Below are 18432 nucleotides of genomic sequence, written 5' to 3'. Positions count from 1 at the left end.
GGATATGTATATGTGGATGGCCTGGGTCCTGTCTAGTTTCTCCTGCATGCCCACAGAGCCTTCCATTCAGCCTTGGACATTTGAAGAGCTTATGAAGCTTCTCTTTGCTGTCTCATTTTTGGGGGTTTAATTTCTAGTTAGTCTTTTGATCTGTTGCTTGCTGCAGCCAGAACCATGACCTAAGGTAGGCAAGGTTCTAGTCCTCCTGTTTGTCTACCTACAAGACCACCATTACCAACCTTGCTGCTGGGCATTGGTTCTTTTGTGCTCTACGGTCAATCACGTTAGCCTCCTGCAGCAGCAAAACTGGTAGAGTTGCCTTGTTGACTGAGCTGGAGATGGGGATCTGGGATAGCAGCTCCAAGCAAGAATGCTGTGGACTCCCTGTAAAAGATTGGAAATTATATATAGCTGTCTGTCCCTAGTTCCTGGCACAGAGCTCCTCAATGTCCCTCGTAATTTCCTAAGTGGTAAGAGCATTTGGAGCATGTTTTGTGCTAATATTTGGTCTTTAATTCTGGCTCCTGACACAGAATTCCTAAATCCTTTGGATTTCCCTGGGTGATAGGAGTGTCTTTTGTTCTGGTGAGGTGACTTTTGGTGGGCTTCTGGATGCCTTAAAGATGGAGGCTGGTCCCCAGAATGACCAAGTCATGATTAAAAGCTTAGAACTTTTGGCTTTATCCTCCATCCTCTGGAAAGAGGAGAGGGGCTGGAGATTGAGTTATGATCAGTCATGCCTATTTGATGAAGGCCCCATAAAAATCCCCAAAGTATAGGGTTTGGAGTACACCTCTACATGTTGGAAGGGTGGCACACTCTGACTATAAGGACAGAAGCTCCTGTGCTCAGAGCCCTTCCAGACCTATCCCTATGTTAGCTCTTCACCTGGCTGTTAAACTGTATCCTTTATTATATTATTTATTATTTAGTAAATTGGTAAACATGTTCTTCTGAGTTCTATGATGAAATTTAAGGAGGAGGTTGTAATAACCTGCAACCTGTAGGCAAGTCAAACAAGTTGTAGATAACCTTTGTACATACTGCTTGCAATTGGCATCTGCAGTGGGGGGTCAGTCATAGGGGACTGAACCTTTACCTTGTGTGATCTGATGCTAATTCCAGGCATTTGGTGTCAGCACTGAATTGAATTGTAGGACACCCAGCTGGTGTTGGAGAATTAGTCATGTGGAAATAAACCCATACTTTGGGTGTCAGATGTGTTTTGAGTGTGGTCATAAAGTAAGTAAATGAAAGACACGCCAGTGTTTTCTCCTGTGTGCTCTCCCTGTTGTAACTTGAGGTGCAGTAGTTTTATACGAATAAATGCTTCTACATTTGTTATATGCCTTTAATCTGCAGAGACCTGAAATGGTTTTGTTTTTTATTGGTGGAAATTTTGTCTTGTTTTGTCATTGCTCTTGGGGTGAGGATTTGCATACTCTTCACTCTCTTGTACTCCACCTCTGAGGGTGTTTTTTTAAGTATTCAAGGTGTAGAGGAAGCCATGTTATTGTAAGTTTGAGGTGGACATTAAGCTGGTGTTTTGGTTTCCACAGCTTTTAAATATAGGAAAATAGCAAATGATGGACAAATTCTCATTTGTTTGAAGCTCTCTATTGCTGTTCATTTTTGTGTCTCAGTGACAGTGTTCCACTGGTGCCCTGCACGTGATGGTTTATTTGTGAGGTGTGAATTGTTCTTGATTTACAGTCACTTAAAGAGGAGTGGTATACAGATGAGGGAAAATCGTTTTTAGAAACAAAAACAGAGAAATGAATTACGAAGTTTTACTCTAAATTTCTGTCTTTTAAAAAAAATTTTAGTCATTTTTTATTTGGGAGGAAGAAGAGTGTGCACTCGCTGGGGGGGGAGGCAAAGGGAGAGGAAGAGAGAATCTTTTTTTTTTTTTTAAAAGATTTTATTTATTTATTCATGAGAATCAGAGAGAGAGAGAGAGAGGCAGAGGGAGAAGCAGGCTCCATGTAGGGAACCTGATGTGGGATTCGATCCCTGGTCTCCAGGATCACACCCCGGACTGAAGGCAGTGCTAAACTGCTGAGCCATCCAGGCTGCCTGGGAGAGAGAATCTTAAGCAGACTCTCTGCTGAGTGCCTATATGGGGCTCGATCTCACGACCCTGAGATCATGACCAGAGCCAAAATCCAGAGTCAGACATTTAACCAACTGAGTCCCTAAATATCTCTCTTGTTAAAGGGGAACAAAAACAGTTGGGTTGTAATGAATCAGGGCGGTTGAATAAAATGTGTGGTATAGCTAAAATGCTTTTGTGACAGAGGTGGCTGTTTAATAGTGGAAATAACAGGAAAACATTTATAGCCATTTTTTAGGTAATTGTATGTTGGGGATGATTCAAGAACCCACCTGAACGAAGGTTTATATTGCTCTTTTTTGTAGCTGAAATGTAAGCAATAATGGTAGATCATTAAAACTTTTAATATTTTGATGCAGGAAATAGTAAAATATTAAGTGAAATGTTCAATGACTAAATAATATTTGGAAGGCAGTTTTAAGGAAATTTTAATGATTGTGTGTAGAGTTTGAGTCTTAGTCTACAGATTTTTAAGGTAAGAATGTTTTTTTCTTAAGTAATCTATATGGTTGATTTCGGCACTCTCCGTTTCCCTTTTAAACTCCTCATGGAGAAGACAAGAGAGGAATCCTTGAGCTTAGGGCAATCAGGTGGTTTCATTGGTTATTAAGACTCTTCACAATACTCTGGTTTTCTCTCTTAGCATCCGATGAGATACATGTCCCTGTGTCCTTGAAGTTAGGAATGGCTGTGTCACTTGTTCTGTGAACTGTGATTATATATTCCTTCTTGGCAGAAGGGATGAATATCACTTGTAGGCAGAAGCTTTACAAGTGTAGGGAAGGAAAAATTCTCCTGTACCTTCTTTGGGTCTCTGGCTGGGCCTAAGAAACTGACAGAAGAGTAACAAGAGAGGGACGCCTGGGTGGCTCACTCACCTGAGTGTATGCCTTCAGCTCAGGTCATGATCTCAGAGACCTGAAATGGTTTTGTTTTTTCCTGGGTCCTGGGATCAAGGCTGACATTGGGCTTCCTGCTCAGGGGGGAGCCTGCTTTTCCCTCTCCTTCTGCTCCTCCTGTATGTGCTCTGTGTCAAATAAATAAATAAAATCTTAAAAAAAAAAGGAATAACGAGAAATTACACACATTTTATTGAACTTTTACGTGTTTATGGGGTCCTTCACAAGAAAATGAAGACCCAAACAAGTGACTAGAGCAGGAAACTTTCATATCTTTTGGGCAACAATAAATCTATGAAGGATTGACAAGACAAAGGGGTTTGGGCTCCTGGTAGTAAATGGTTAAGGATTGTTTATATAGACTTCTCACCCTGACTTCCATGTGTTTGGTGATAAGGATGTCCTCCTCCCCCCTGGTACAGGGAAGGTACTTTTCACATGGGAGATTTCAGGGCCAAAGGGCAAGGTGGCAGAAGTCAGAGTGACCTTCCTGCTTCTGCTGTTTTGTCAGACATTTTCAGTTTAATATAGTCAAAATGAGGTGCCATGTTTTGGGGTGCTATATCTAGAACCTGTCAGGGGCCAGCAAGCAATTTGCCATTGCCTTGGGGACTGGTGAGATTTCCAAGTGGTGGTGGGGCTGTCAGCCTGCAGGCTTCATGAAGACGACATGGAGCAAAGCACCCACTGTCCTGAGATGGCCATCGTGAGCAAGAAATAAACTTCTGCTTTAAGTCACTCTGATTTGGGGATGCTTGTTACTGTAGTGTAAGCCAGCTGTCCTAACAGATGCAGTTTTCCTAGGTCTAAGATGAAAAGAAAACCCTACTTTTCTCACCACTAAAATGACTGTTCCTTTCCCAGCCATTTTTGTTACCATTTACTGTGTGCCAGTCGCAGATCTAAGGGCTAGAAATACAGCACCGAACACATACATAGTCTCTTGTTTTCTCAGACTTGGTTGCCTTGCCCATTAACTGCCTGGGGGCTTCTTTCTCTGCGAAGCCTTCTCTGTCCTCTGCGCAGCTGCCCACTACTTTCTCCTCTGTGCTTCTCCAGCATTCTTTCACTCTGCAGCTTCTCCCGAATTCTACAGACTCTTTTTTTTTAATGATAAATAAGAATTCCGATGCATCCTTTCACTCGAATGTGATTTGAGATCAAAATGTGAACTTCTATGTTGTGGATGCATCCAAATGCCTTAGCTCTGGGAGTTCAAAGTTAGGATCCGCACTGATGTGTCAGAGCAGGTGTGCACCACACTTTCAGGGCAGAAACATGGATGAGGTAGGGGGAGGGGAGAGTCTCTTGACTGTCACTGTGCCTCTTCCCTTTACTTCACTGGGACTAGCACATCTTATCCTGGTGCTTCTTAGTCTTATTTTTATCATTGGCTCTCCCCCAAGTCTTTTTTAAAACAAGATTTTATTTATTTATTCATGAGAGACACACAGAGAGAGGCAGAGACACAGGCAGAGGGAGAAGCAGGCTCCAGAGCCTGGTGCAGGACTCGATCCTAGGACCCCGGGATCATGACCTGAGCCGAAGGCAGACGCTCAACCACTGAGCCACCCCGGTGCCCCTCCCCCAAGTCTTTGTAGGCTCTTTCCCTTCATCCCTCCCACTTACCCCACAATGAGATTTTAATACCACAGGTATACTGTCTGTGTATTGTGTGTATTTATGTGCTTTACCCACAAAAAAATTTAAAAAGTATTTTTTTTGCCTCCTCCCCCAGTTAATCTTAAGCAAGATTAAGAGAATGCATGCCTTAAACTAGTATTTGTAAAGGTAATTTTTTTTCCTTTTGTAGGAGGGCATTTCCACTTCAAAAGCTAAGTTTAACCATCCTGATGCAGAACTCTGTTGTCTCATACACCTGTGCTTTTATCATGGCTTTCTTTTTGAGCTGATTATCATTTAAATAAGTATGCTAAAATCTTAATGGATTGAGAACATTGGAAAAGTAAATTTTATGTATTTTCCAGAAGGCAGTTTTCTTCCCATGCTAAAAGCCTATAAACCACGCAGTTTTTCTGTACAGGCCACATTGGCTTTTTGCTCCTTCAACAAATATTTATTGAGGGTGTACTGTGCACAAGGCTGTGTGCCAGTTGCTGAGGCCCAGTGGAATAGCTCATGGAGTTCAAGCTGCTTCCTTTATGCTTTGTTAGGCTGAAAGCTAGCACGGGTTATATAAACTTGTCCAATGCCGAGCTGTGTGTACTCATTTTTATACATTACCAACAAGTATAGTGGCCCTGGGAGTTGCCGTCACCCCTGTCTGGTACAGTAAGAAGGGTGCTTGCTCTGTGTCCTGGGCCCCTGACACAGAGCTCCTGGAAACCCTTAGCATCTCCTAAATGAGAATAATTTCTTTGGTGCCTAGTGACTCTTGGTGGAGGGGCTTCTAGATAGCTTCAGAATGAGGGCTGCTTGCCAGAAAGACCAAACTTTGGATAGAAGCTTGCATTTTTCAGCGCCACCCCCCCCCCCCCAGCCCAGAGCCCCCACCAACCTCCTGGGAGGGGGCGGGAGCCTGGGGACACAGTTAATCACCATTGGCTAATGTTTTAATCAGTTGTGACTGTGTAATGTAACCCTAGATGAGAAGAGCTAAGAGAGCTTCCAGAGGCACCTGGATGACTTGGTTAAGCGGCTGCCTTTGGCTCAGGTCATGAACCCAGAATCTTGGGATTGAGCCCTGTATTCTGCTCCCTGCACATTGGGGAGTCTGCTTCTCCCTCTACCCCTCCCCCTGCTTGTGCTCTCTCTCTTGCTCACTCTCTGTCTCTCAAATAAATAAAATCTTTAAAAAAAAGAGAGAGAGCTTCCAGATTGGTAAAAACATTGGAGGGGAAGGCACTGGGAGGGTGGGATACCCAGAGAGGACTTGGAGGCTCTGTGCCTGTCCCCTATACCTTGTTCTGTGTCTCTCTCCCATTGGCTTTTCCTGAGTTTTTTCCTTTCTAGTGAACTGGTAAGACTAAGGTACTTTCTTGAGTTCTATGAGTCATTCTAGTGAATTACAGAACCAGAGGGAAGGGGTCGTGAGAACCCTAAGTTTATAGCTAGTTGTTCAGATGTGTGGGTGTCCTGGGAACTGAGGTTAGCATCTCAAGTGGAGGCAATCTTGCAAGACCCAGCCCTTTGACTTACGGGATCTGACACCAAATTCAGGTAGATAGTGTCAATTAAATTGAATTGTGAGGTGACCCATTTGGTGTCAGTCAGAGGGCTACTGTTGGACAACATGTAATTGCTGTCATGATGGGGAAAGAAAATTCCTTATCTCTATCACTGCAATTGACCCTTGAGCAACATGGTTTAAACTGTGCGGGTCCACTTAATACATGGATTTGTTTTTGGTAGGACACAGTACGGTGCTGTAAATGTGTTTTCTCTAAAGATTCTAATAACATTTTCTTTTCTCTAGCCTTTTCTATTATAAAAATATGATATAGAACACTCATAACATACAAAATGTGTTAATCAACTGTTCGTGTTATCAGTATTCTGATCAACAGGAGGCTCTTTGTAGTTCTCAGAGGGTCAAAAGTCATATGTGGATTTTCAGTTGCATAGGGGGTCGGCACCCTTAACTCCTATATTGTACAAGGGTACAAGGGTCAACTCTGTGCAGCTCTGTGTGTGTGTGTGTGTGTGTGTTGCATGAAAAGATTGAGGGCCAAGCCTAGAAGATGCAAAGTCAATATGGTTCTCACTTCCTGTTCTGTCCTGCAAACTGACAGGCATCTGGCTATACAGTGCATGCATTTCACAGTCTAGCATGGGAATTGACTTAAATTCTTGGACTATTCTAGATAACTGATGTATTGTCCAAATCTATATATACAAACATAACAGGAAAACCTCAATGTAGGGTCCACTGGAAGAATAAGGCTCTGTCCCTCACTACTGTGTAATTGCCAAACAAAGAAGGGAGTATACAATTTCAGGCTCAATTTCACATTGCCCAGGAGGGATAGGGTAAATACATTTTAGAAAGAATACAAAGCAGCTTGTATAATCTAGAGGCTTTGGTGTGAGGGTCCTTCCAGACATAGAACTTTTCATCCATTCCTTCCTTGTATTGATATTTATTGAACTTCCAGGCTCTGTGCCAGGCACCTTGGCGAACAAGATAAAGGGTTCTCATTTCACTCTGTTCCTTTTTCTTGGACAAATGGTGTTAAGTCATTTTAGCAAAGGACAGCTTTTAATTCATTCATTCAACTTGTGTTGGAGAGTGTATAATGCAGGTAGACTCTCAGGAGATATTTAAACAAGACAATCATCTATGCCCTCAAGGACCTTGCAGGCCTGTCTGTTCATTAATCAGTCATTCAAAAAAAAAAAAAAAAGTGTGCATTGAGCCAGGTCAGTGCTAGGGAAATAGAAGGAGGACCAGGAGCACATAGTCCCTGATGGGCTGTAAGTCCCAGCCTGGAGAGGGGAACAACTTTGGTAGAGCACAGTGTGGTAAGAGATGACAGTGAGCTCTGCCCATGGTATTGGGACAGGGCAAAGGGAGTATGGATGTGGGTTTTCCTCAATTTGCTCTGAGGAGGTAAGGCTCTTGTCTTGACTTTTTAGCTGGGGCTGGAGAGAAGGGATGGATGGCTTGGAAAGGAGGATGTGGTGGGAGCTCCAACCCCAGAAAACAGTGGAAGTAAAGATAAGGGGTTGGAAGGCACATGACCGGGTACAAGACTGCAGGTGTTCTGTTTGCTCTGGCTGTAGGAGGTGGTTGGTAGATGAACTGGAACATGGTGAAACATTGCACATAAACGCCAGCAACTAAATCCTGGTACTACTGATATGGCAAATAGTTCAATGAAATGGGCAGCCGAGAAACAAAGGAGTGAGAAAGCAGATCCCACAAATCAGAAAGGGTGTTACATAATACTGGGACAATTGAGAGTTATTTAGAAACACAATAGATTCTTACTCCTCCTGATTTTTAGTCAGAATATAGGGGCTTGGAACTTAGGAATTAGAGCGTTAAGATTTCCCTCTGTGAATTAAAATGTAAGATCAACAACTGAAGTGTCTTACCTACTGTACCACCTCATTGAATATATGGGTCCCATTACCAGGGCTGACTGCTCAGGCCCCCTATTTACAAAGGTCTCAGAGTTTGGTCTGATAGTCTCTTGTTGCTCTCTTGAAATTCTGAATTTTTGAGACTGAGGCTGTGTCTTCATTTTGTACTGAACCCTACTAGTCAGGTAGCAGTCCTGCCTATGAGATTGGTCATCTACGGAAGCACAGTATCAGAGCCAAGCTTTAGAAGTAAATGCCCTCATGCTTTTTTGGAAAGTGGGAGCCAACACAATTAAAGTGTCTGGGCCCCATGATAAGGACCATCTGTACAGTCTATGCGGAAAACTCAAGCTGTCCCAGACGAATGCCACTAAACATTCATTTTATTAGACAAACTCTCTTCCTCCTAGCTCTTTCTCACCAAGCAACCTTTTAATTGTGATTTGGCTTCTTCCATGGTCTTCCTGTGGGGAGAGAGCTGGTCATGCTGATTTCCATACTTGATTCAGAGAATTAGTTACTAAGTTGGCATTCTGGTGATAGGCATCAGTGAGGTTCTTTAAAAGGAGCCTGCCCCTGAGAGACCAGTCCCCTTCTGTTGGGTTTCTGAGACAGAAGGCTGAAGTCCAGGCATGATGCCGGTGAATTCACCAGAGTCCAGCGCAGAACAGTAGTTAATAGCCAAGGCTCTGGGGTCAGCCAGACAATGCTGGGATCTGGTATTGGTCCTGTTGTACTAGAATGTGTGATCTGGGCCAAGATACACGTAAACTGCTCTGCCCTGGTCTTTCACCTGTCAGGTGATAGAAAACTGATCTATTTTAGAGTTGTTGTGAGATTGAATGAGAAAATATACAGTAGGTCAGAGTTTTTCAACCCTAGCACATCTGAGCCAGGGGATTGTAGGTTGGGGGGAAGGGGAGCTGCTCTGTGCATTGTGGGAAGTTTATTAGTATCTTTGGTCTCCCTCAATAGCCAGTGACTCCCCCCAAGCCCCCACAGTTGTGACAATAAAGATGTCTCCAGACATTGCCAGATGTCATCCTAGGGGGCATAATTGGCCCTGGTTAAAAATCACTCATTCACTGGCCAAGGTGTATATAGAGCAATGCTGGGAGGAAAGAAAGCTAATGTCAGGTTTTATAATAATGCAGTAATAGTACTAATGATGATAATACTCTTGATGCCATCCTGAGGCCCCTGGAAAGACATTTGTCATCTTTTCACCGATCCTCTGTTCTTTAAATTTCTATGTTAAAATTAAATGTCTATGCCAGAGTAAAGTCCGTATGAATTAAAGGGTAAATGTAAAAAAATAAAACCTACTTTTAAAAAACCAAAAGAGAAATAATCTTTAGATTTGCAAATGAAGAAGGCGTTTCCTAGGAACCCACGGTGTTTTTGTGATGTTTAATGCTGAGTTTAAATCATATTGGGAGAATTTTCTTCCTAGATCTCATGGCATTAAAAGCAAGCATGCATAGCTATCTGTGACAACTTTATAATTACCATGAAAAAGCAAACTGGGTAAAATGATTCTGAGAAAGATAACAAAGTGGTGTTAAGCAACTAGCGTAAATCAAAAGGAAAACCAAGTGCATACAGAGATTGCTCATAAGGACAAAAGGCAGAAACATAGTCAATTTACAAACATTTGAACATAGTTCAAATTCAAAGTAATTTAAAGATTTAAATGATTTTTTCATCTAAAGTGGCAAAGATTTTAAGCAGTAACATCCATTTCTGTTATATAATTTAGAGGAGTCTTCTTACGCATTCTTTGTAGGACAGTGGATGCATACAGTCCCTCTAGAAGGAAGCTTGGTAATCAGTATGCCTGAAAAATTGTCATACCTGTTAGCTCCTAAAAATAACATTTGGGAATAATTCCTATAGCATTATCTGAAATGTAGGCAAATTATTTATGCATGAAGATGTTTATTGCAAGCTTGTTTTAAGAGAAGCCAGCTAAGTGTCTAACCTTAGGAGAGTGGTTAATTATAGCTTATGGTAAACAATTGGCTGTCCTTAAAACAATTTTTGCAAAATATTTCTAATGGTATGTGAAATTCTTACGGTGTTAAATGAAAAAAGCAAGTTTTAACATTGCATATTCAGTATGAACTCAATTCAGAATAAAGACTAGAAAGGAATATGAACACATTAATCGTATTTGTCTTGGAAGATTGGGTTATGGAAAATTTATGAGAGGTGCTTGTAACTGTATAATTAAATTGATCATTTCATAGCAGACTTAGCTTTTTTTAGTGTGTGTTCTTTAAGTAATTTTTAGATCTTATACATTTCTGTAGCTTAGAAATGAAAGTAGAAGAGGCGAAGCTATGTGTCTCTGAATAACAGAAAGCATTTGCCATCGTCTTAAAGCACAGCTTTATATTTTAATAAATAAATTCATTATATAAGGAATCAATTTTTGAGTGTAAACTGCTTGCTCTGGATGAAATAAACTAATGTTGTTTTATACCATGATTCTTTTTGTGTTCATTAATTTTTTTAGGGTATATTTATTGTATGTTTCCTGATGGAAGAATGTCCCATTTTTATTTTTATAGTATGTGCAGAAGCTTATAATCCTGATGAAGAAGAAGATGATGCAGAGTCCAGGGTATGTACTTAAGAAATTAATTTTAAATTATACTCCAGTATTAGATCAGGAATATAATAATAGAAAAGAGGCTCACAGGCATATAGATTGACAGGAGGCATAATGGAATTATTTTGACTGTTCCTTTTCCTAGTCTTCTCTCTGATACTTCTACTTTAAGCTCAATAGAATTACTTTTCTCCAAAGAAAAAGAGTCTTACTGTTTGGATAAAAAGAAAGATGAACATAAAAACTCACTGCAGTTGTGGTTTTCTTTCTTTTGCAGAAATACAGCCTGGTGATGGAAAATGTTTTTAGTTCTCTTTCTCATAGCATTAGTGTGATTTTTCTGACAGTATTTCTAGTAAAGAAAAATACTGGGGAAAACATTCTGTTTCTACTAATTTATAACAACAGAAGCTTATTCTGAAACAAAAAAGAAATCACAGTAAAATTATATCTAAAGTGTCACTATAAAAGTTCTTACTCTTTAAAATCTGTGAGTCTGTTTGCTCAGAAACTGATTGCTTGAAGGTCGTAATGTTTTTGTAAGAATTTGTCCAGTTTTGTTTGAAGCAGCTTTTTTAGCTATGTCCTTCCTTCACCTATTATTTATTTAGTAAAAAGTAAACTAAATAGGAGATTACTGTGCCTGGAAATGGAAAGGAATAATTTACCTTTTTTTTTTTTTTTGAGTACTTATTTGGCAAAAGCTCTTCTTTTCTGTTTGGCCTCAAAAGATAAACAAAAATTTATTTCTGTAGCTCTGACAAATACTTAAATGAGGTTGAGTTTTAATATGGAAAAGCAAATACTTTGTCCCTAAGTTATTACATCATTAAGCTCCCTGAAATATATGTAAAATCCACTGGTAGAAAGATAAGAATCTTATCTCGAAGGTCTTGAGGGAAATCCCACTTCATTCCTATACCCATGGGAATGCCGAGTGAGGAAGGAGCTCACTGTTTGCTACCAGAACATAAATTAATTTGATAATGTCTATAAATTCTAGCCTGAAATTCTGTTTCTTTAGGATTACGGTGCCGTTACTAACGTGTAACATGCTATTAGTACTTCATGTAGTCAGGAAAACTAGACCTTCCCCATCATGTACTTGATTTACGTATCTACCAGAAACAGGAATGGATGACTTTGAAGAGCACACACGTCTTCATATTTGTGTATTAAAGGTAAAGGATAAAACTTAGTAATTGAGTTGTTTGATGAGCTGGTTTAATTAGTAATCCAAATTGAAGGACGTTTCAAAAGTACAGTTTAAAAACAATACACAGTATCTCACGGACTGTCAGCTACCATTTGACCCATGTAATAGGTTAAGTGATTCCCTGGGTCACTCCAGTTCATTCCTGGAGGCAGTACCAGTTACATAGATTCATTTGGCTATGTCACAGAACCCAATCACATTGAGATAAAAATTCAAAAAAGAAAATACTGAAGAAAACTGTTGGATGTAAGCTTGTAAATCTTACAGAATCCCAGAAAGTATTGGGAAAAAAAAAAAAAAAAACTGAGAAAAGGGACTTTGCTACCAGTTGCTCTTATTGCTGTGACTCTCAGCCTAAAGTTTCAGTTTCCCTGGGAGAGTTTCTCATGGACCCAGCTTTGACTTAGGGGCCAGGAACAAGAAGTGCAGCCTTGGCTACCGGACACCACTTTTAAATGAAGACAGTTCCTAGAGAAGAAAGAATCTTTGTGGGTTGGGCGTTCACTGCCAGAGTTGTACCCTGTAATACCCTCCATGTTACTTTTAGTCGTTTTTTTTTTTTTTTTGTAATTTATTATAATTATAAAGTGCTTCAGGCTTTCCATTAGTTTGTTCTCTAAACATGTTACTAAAAACTGCACTATTTTTGGGGTCTTAGATACTAAAAGGTAAATGACATCAGAGCCCTGGGAAATGATTACTACAGATTTCAGAATTAATTGGCCCTAAGCAGATATTGGAAAATGTCCATAAGGAAAACATGTATTTTGATAAAGTACCATTTGAACATTTTGTATTTCACAGACTATGTATCAAATCCTTAAATCTCAGATTTGTATAAATATTTATTCTTTGATAGAATTCAAAAAAATTTTAAATACTTAAGATGGAATTTGGAAAAAATCACAAATTAGATTTTATCTTTAATAAGTGAAAATATAGAGGCACCTGGCTGTGTGTCAGTTGATGGAGCATGCACTTCTCAATTTTGGGGTTGTGAGTTTGAGCCTCCTGTAGGGTGTAGAGGTTACTTAAAAAAAAAATCTTAATGAAAATATGAGCTATATAGATATCTAACATGTAGCCCTGGTAGAGAAGAAATAGTTAATTTTAAGAATGGGTCATTTCTTTGTTGTGTTACTCCTCAGCATTTTGGGGGAGTGCCTTCTGCATATCTGGCTGGGTGCTAGGGTATTTGGTGGTGAGCACCGTGGATAAGTCCCAGCCATCTTGGGGCTTAGAGGCTAATAGCAGAATTAGACAACAAGCCAGTAAAGTAATGAACAGTTATAAAATATGAAGTGCTAAAATGATGATGAAAGAGTCTAGTAATTAAAATAAAACCAAACCCCACATGGACAGGGTCCCTAATTAGATGAAGTGGTTGCAACAGTTGGCAGTTCTGAGTGCAGGCAGGTGTGGCTGCGGGCTGGGTGGTTGAGGTGAGGGTGGAGAAGGAGGGACAGGGATTTAAAGCTCAGTAAATGTGATGGAATCCATCCAGCTGTTCTCATTTAACTTTTTTAAACGTTCCCTTTAGCTCCGTGTAGATAACGGACTGGACAAAAAGGAAACTATCTTGTACAGATACCTCCTGCTTAGCAAAACAAATTGGCAGTGTTTTTTTTTTTTTTAAGATTTTATTTATTTATTCATGAGAGACAGAGAAAGCGAGAGAGAGAGAGAGAGAGAGAGAGAGAGAGAGAGAGAGAGAGAGAGAGAAGCAGAGACACAGGCAGAAGGAGAAGCAGGTCCATGCAGGGAGCCTGACGTGGGACTCGATCCTGGGTCTCCAGGCTCCAGGATCCATCTCCTGAGCCGGAGACGGCGCTAAACCGCTGAGCCACCTGGGCTGCCCTACAGTGTTTTCTTTATAGAAAATGTCTCTATAAACTCTATTAATTGGTTTTCTAATTTTTTAAATTGAAAGACACCAGACATTAAAACAGCAGTTGGCAGACTTTTTCTGGAGCGCCCCCCCCCTTTTTTTTTAACTGAAAAATTTACTGTTTTCAGATAATAAATACTTTAGGTTTTGGGGGCCATGCAGTTTCTGTCACAGCTACTTTACTGTTACAGCTCGGGAACAGCCATAGATAATATATAAATGGATGTGTGTGGCTGCGTTCTGTTAAAACTTTATTTCTGGGGGCGTCTGGCCAGCTCAGTTGGTGGGCTGTGCTTGATCTTGGGTTCCTGAGTTCAAGCCCCATGTTGGTTATAGAGCTTACCAAAACAAAACAAAGTAAAACTCCAAACAAACCCCCCAAACTAAAGAACTTTATTTATGGACACTTGAATTTAAATTCATATACTTTTCATGTGTCAAGAAGTATTAATTCTTTTTTTTTAAGAAGTATTAATTCTTTTGCTTTTTTTTCTTTTCTCCCAGTCATTCTTAGCTTAGGGGGCCATGCAAAAAGAAATTTGGCCTTTAAGCCAGTTTGCTGACCCTGGTTTAGAGCATAAATTCCATAGCCAGCACGCCTAGGATGAATCCTCACTCTGCAGCTTTGAACTTCCTGACACTGAAGAAATTAAATTACTTAGGCAAGTTCATTTTAATATATGAGATCATACAGTTTCTTTCTTTCTCTGTCTGACTTACTTTAGCACAAATTATTACCTGCTTCATGGGGTCAATTACTAGGATAAAATGAGTTAATATTTTTTTAAATTTTTAAAAAAGATTATTTATATATTCATGAGAAACATACAGAGAGAAAGAGAGAGGGTGGCAGAGACACAGGCAGAGGGACAAGCAGGCTCCATGCAGGGAGCCCGACGTGGGACTCGATCCTGGGTCTCCAGCATCACACCCTGGGCCGAAGGCGGCACTCAACTGCTGAGCCACCCGGGCTTCCCGAGTTAATATTTTGAAAGCCCTTAAACGAGCACCTGGCACATAATAAATGCTGCATTAGGCATTTGTTTAACAAAGATTTTTATCCTGAAATCAGAAATAAAATTTCAAAAAAAAAACAACAACAAAGTGATTTCTATGTAATAAAAATCTCATTTGGGTATATTGCTGAAACCTTAGTTAACTGGATGCAGGTCTTCTATGTAGGATTACACCAAACTAAACAGAAAAAAAGTCTTTAGAACTGGGAGGAGAGCATTTCTTGAGCAGTTCGTTAGAGGGCAGGGATACCAAAGCTGCAAAGATTCACCTGATTTCTGACTGTTAGCTTTCCAGAGCACAGCAGGATTTTATTTTTTCATTTATTGATTTTTAAAGATTTCATTTATTCATGAGAGAGACACAGAGAGAGGCAGAGACAGGCAGAGGGAAAAGCAGCCTCCCTCGGGGGAGCCCAATGTGGGACTTGATCCCAGGACTCTGGGATCACGACCTGAGCCGAAGGCAGATGCTTAACCATTGAGCCACCCAGGTGCCCCCAGAGCAGGATTTTAAGGCAGAGTCTGTAAAAAATCAAAACCTCTGGATACTGAGGAGTGATCGTGGGAGAGAGGGCAGAGGGAAAACTGAAAGCCAGGAAAGCAGTGGACTACAGCAGCTGGTGGCGGGATTGAGAACCAGCATTTCAAAGTGTTAACTCCTAAGATGCACAAGTAGTAGGAGAGAGAGAGAGAAGAGAAAGCTGTTGCATGAGGGGTTCCTACCGAGTGAATGGTCGGAGAAAGACCTAAATTGATGATAATTTAGGTGCAAGATGGTGCTAAGAATGATTAAAGACAACAATCTGGGTGATAACAGACAAACCTTGGGGCTTCCTGAAGCGGGTTACCAGGGGTCCAGAGAGCTGCAAGCTGGCGTGGAAGGCAGGAAATGTTTGTGGGATAAGGAATAAGGGACAAGGGAGCCGCTTGGTGGATGAGGGGGAGCCTGCTTCTCTCTCTGCCTATGTCTCTTCCTCTCTCTGTAGGTCTCTCATGAATAAATAAATAAAAATATTTTTTAAAAAAAGAATAAGGGATGAGGAAATAAGTCTAGAGCCCAGAATTGGCTTGGCTTTGGGGATTGGCTAACTGGGTATGCCATGTTTCTGGAGCATTTATGGGGGGCACATGAAGGCTATCTAAATTGTGGTTTGCTGGGTTGCTCCCTGGGCTGTAGCACCTCTTGTCTCCAGGCCTAGAACATTATTTCAGCCGGGGTGCCATGGTCTCCCAGACTTTTTCTCTCTGAGGACAGAGCTTCTCAGCAGGCAAACATTTTTTGGTAAAGATTTATTTTAGAGAGCGAGCGAGCACCAGGGAGGGTCAGAGCTAGGGTCTCCAGCAGACTCTGCACTCAGCGTGGAGCCTGACAGGGGGCTCAACCCCATAACTCTGAGCTCACCACCTGAGCTGAAGCCAAGAGCCAGATGCTCAACCGACTGCACCACACAGGCACCCCTCAGCAGGCAAACATCATATGATTGCTAAGTTTGAAGTTACAGTTGGAACGAGAAGGGACTTTTTTTTATTCTATTAACCTTCCTTATTTGAGGTAGAGAGATATGAATTTTGGTTGGCATGATTTTTTTTCAGTGCCCCGATTTAAAAAGTTTCTTGTATGGTAAGCAGCAAGTTAGTTGGCACCAGGGTCTGCTCTTTCTGTGTCCCTATGTCATCTTAGAATCTAGATTGAGATGAATATTGATTGGACAGTAAATGAAAGTTTGCATATATCTTACCCATATCGGAAAAATGCAATGACTTCCGTTTTCACTGGCTAATACTCTTTCATGTGGTAACTAAATAGTACACATACATCATACCTTGGAGATACTGTGGGTTCAGTTTCAGATCACCGAAATAAAGCAAATATTGCAGTGAAGCCAAATGAATTTTCTGTTTTCCCAGTGCACATGTGTGTACTCTGTTTTAGTCTGTTGTTTTTTTAAGATGTTATTTATTTGACGGAGAAAGAGAGCACAAGTAGGCAGAGTGGCAGGGAGAGGGAGGAGCAGGCTCCCCACTGAGCAGAACCTGACTCTGGGCTCCATCGCAGGACCACAGGATCATGACCTGAGCCAAAGGCAAATGCACAACCACGTAAGCCACCCAGGTGCCCCTGTTTTAGTCTACTGAATGTGCAATAGCATTATGTCTAAAAAACCAAAGTACAAAAAAAAAAAACCACCAAAGTACATGCCTTAATAATATACGTTGTAGGGACGTCTAGGTGGCTCAGCAGTTGAGTGTCTGTCTTTGGCTCAGGGCGTGATCCTAGGGTCCGGGATCGAGTCCCGCATGGGGCTCCCTGCATGGAGCCTGCTTCTCCCTCTGCCTGTGTCTCTGCCTCTCTCAGTGTGTCTCTCATGAATAAATAAAGAAATCTTTAAAAAATAAATATATGTTGTTGCTAAAAAAACGCTAACCATCATCTGAGCTTTCAGCGAGTCATAATAACTGATCACAGATCACCACAGCCAATACAGTAATAATGAAAAGGCTTGAAATATTGCAAGAATTGCCAAAATGTAACACAGAGACGAAGCGAGCAAATGCTGCTGGAGCCATGGTGCTCGCGCAGCGCTGCCACACACCTTCACCCTGCGGACACCTCTCGTCTGGGCCAGGGACGGCGGAGCTGAGGCACCTGCCTGTCAGCTCCCACGGCCACTCTCTGACCGTGAGGGCAGGAAAAGACCGTGCGTGGGTGTCCGGGAGGATGGCTCCACGCCTGCTGCTCTTGGGACTGTCTCCTGCCGCTCTACTCTAAACTACGAACGTTCATGAAAGAATAGGCCTTTGGTTCACGTTGGCTGAGCCTCCTGCTAGTCCAGAGGGACTCTGGGGAGTTGACAGGCATTCCCTTGGCCTTCCCCCTCCCGGAATGACACTTTAGGAAGAATATGCTACACTGGGTTTCTCTGAGCTCATTCTAAATCGAGCACACCAGGACTGTCGGATTCATCTTTCCTCAGAGTCACTCTCTGGGAATGGCAGCACGTGTTTACTTGGCTGCCTTCGGAAAACCACTCTCTGTGGGGGTAGTTGCATGCATTGTGCGTAAAAACGTACATTAACGTCTAATGCTGCCAGAGACTGTCAGGTTTCAAAGGAAAGATGTACATCCTGAAAGACGATTGTACTCACCGACAGAGTAAGAAACGGCGTTAAAGGACATGAAGAGTATTAGGCAGAGTGCAGGCAGTCTCCAGGTCTTCAGCATAGCTCTGCGGCCTGTTGCCCTTTGGTATGTTCCCGAGGGCAGGAAGCTTTGGCGTTTGTAGGGATTAGCCAATCACAGACCTTTGTAAAAGGAACTTGCTCATCTGGGGGAAACGCTCCTTTGAAACATGTTCCCGTGCTCTCTTGGTGAATGTCCACCTCCCTGAGACAAACCCTATCATTTTTCCTTGCTTAGTGGGCTGGTGGCTCACGTCTGGTCACCTGAAGTGAGCCTCAGCACTGACGGTTCTTCCCTCCAACATCCTGCGGGGAAAATTTGTCCCTTATGAGTAAGATGAGTAGACTAATTTGTTACTTTGATGTCCTTTTAGATTATACACCCCAAAACCGATGATCAAAGAAATCGATTGCAAGAGGCTTGCAAAGACATCCTGCTGTTTAAGAACCTCGATCCGGT

At 41.5% G+C, this 18432-nt stretch overlaps 1 protein-coding gene across 1 annotated transcript in view; it reads left to right on the top strand.

The window, feature by feature from the left end:
• Positions 1-18432, top strand: part of PRKAR2B (protein kinase cAMP-dependent type II regulatory subunit beta) — a 90394-nt gene that overhangs the window by 46887 nt on the left and 25075 nt on the right. Inside the window, exons 3-4 of the mRNA XM_055301228.1 lie at positions 10632-10684; positions 18347-18430. Coding sequence (XP_055157203.1) covers positions 10632-10684; positions 18347-18430 — 137 coding nt within the window. The remainder of the gene's footprint in view (positions 1-10631; positions 10685-18346; positions 18431-18432) is intronic.

Source organism: Nyctereutes procyonoides, unplaced genomic scaffold (assembly GCF_905146905.1).
Source record: "Nyctereutes procyonoides isolate TBG_1078 unplaced genomic scaffold, NYPRO_anot_genome, whole genome shotgun sequence".
In the NCBI taxonomy this organism is placed as follows: Eukaryota; Metazoa; Chordata; class Mammalia; order Carnivora; family Canidae; genus Nyctereutes; species Nyctereutes procyonoides.
Note: the sequence above shows the minus strand (reverse complement) of the source record. Positions and strands in the feature narration are given on the sequence as shown.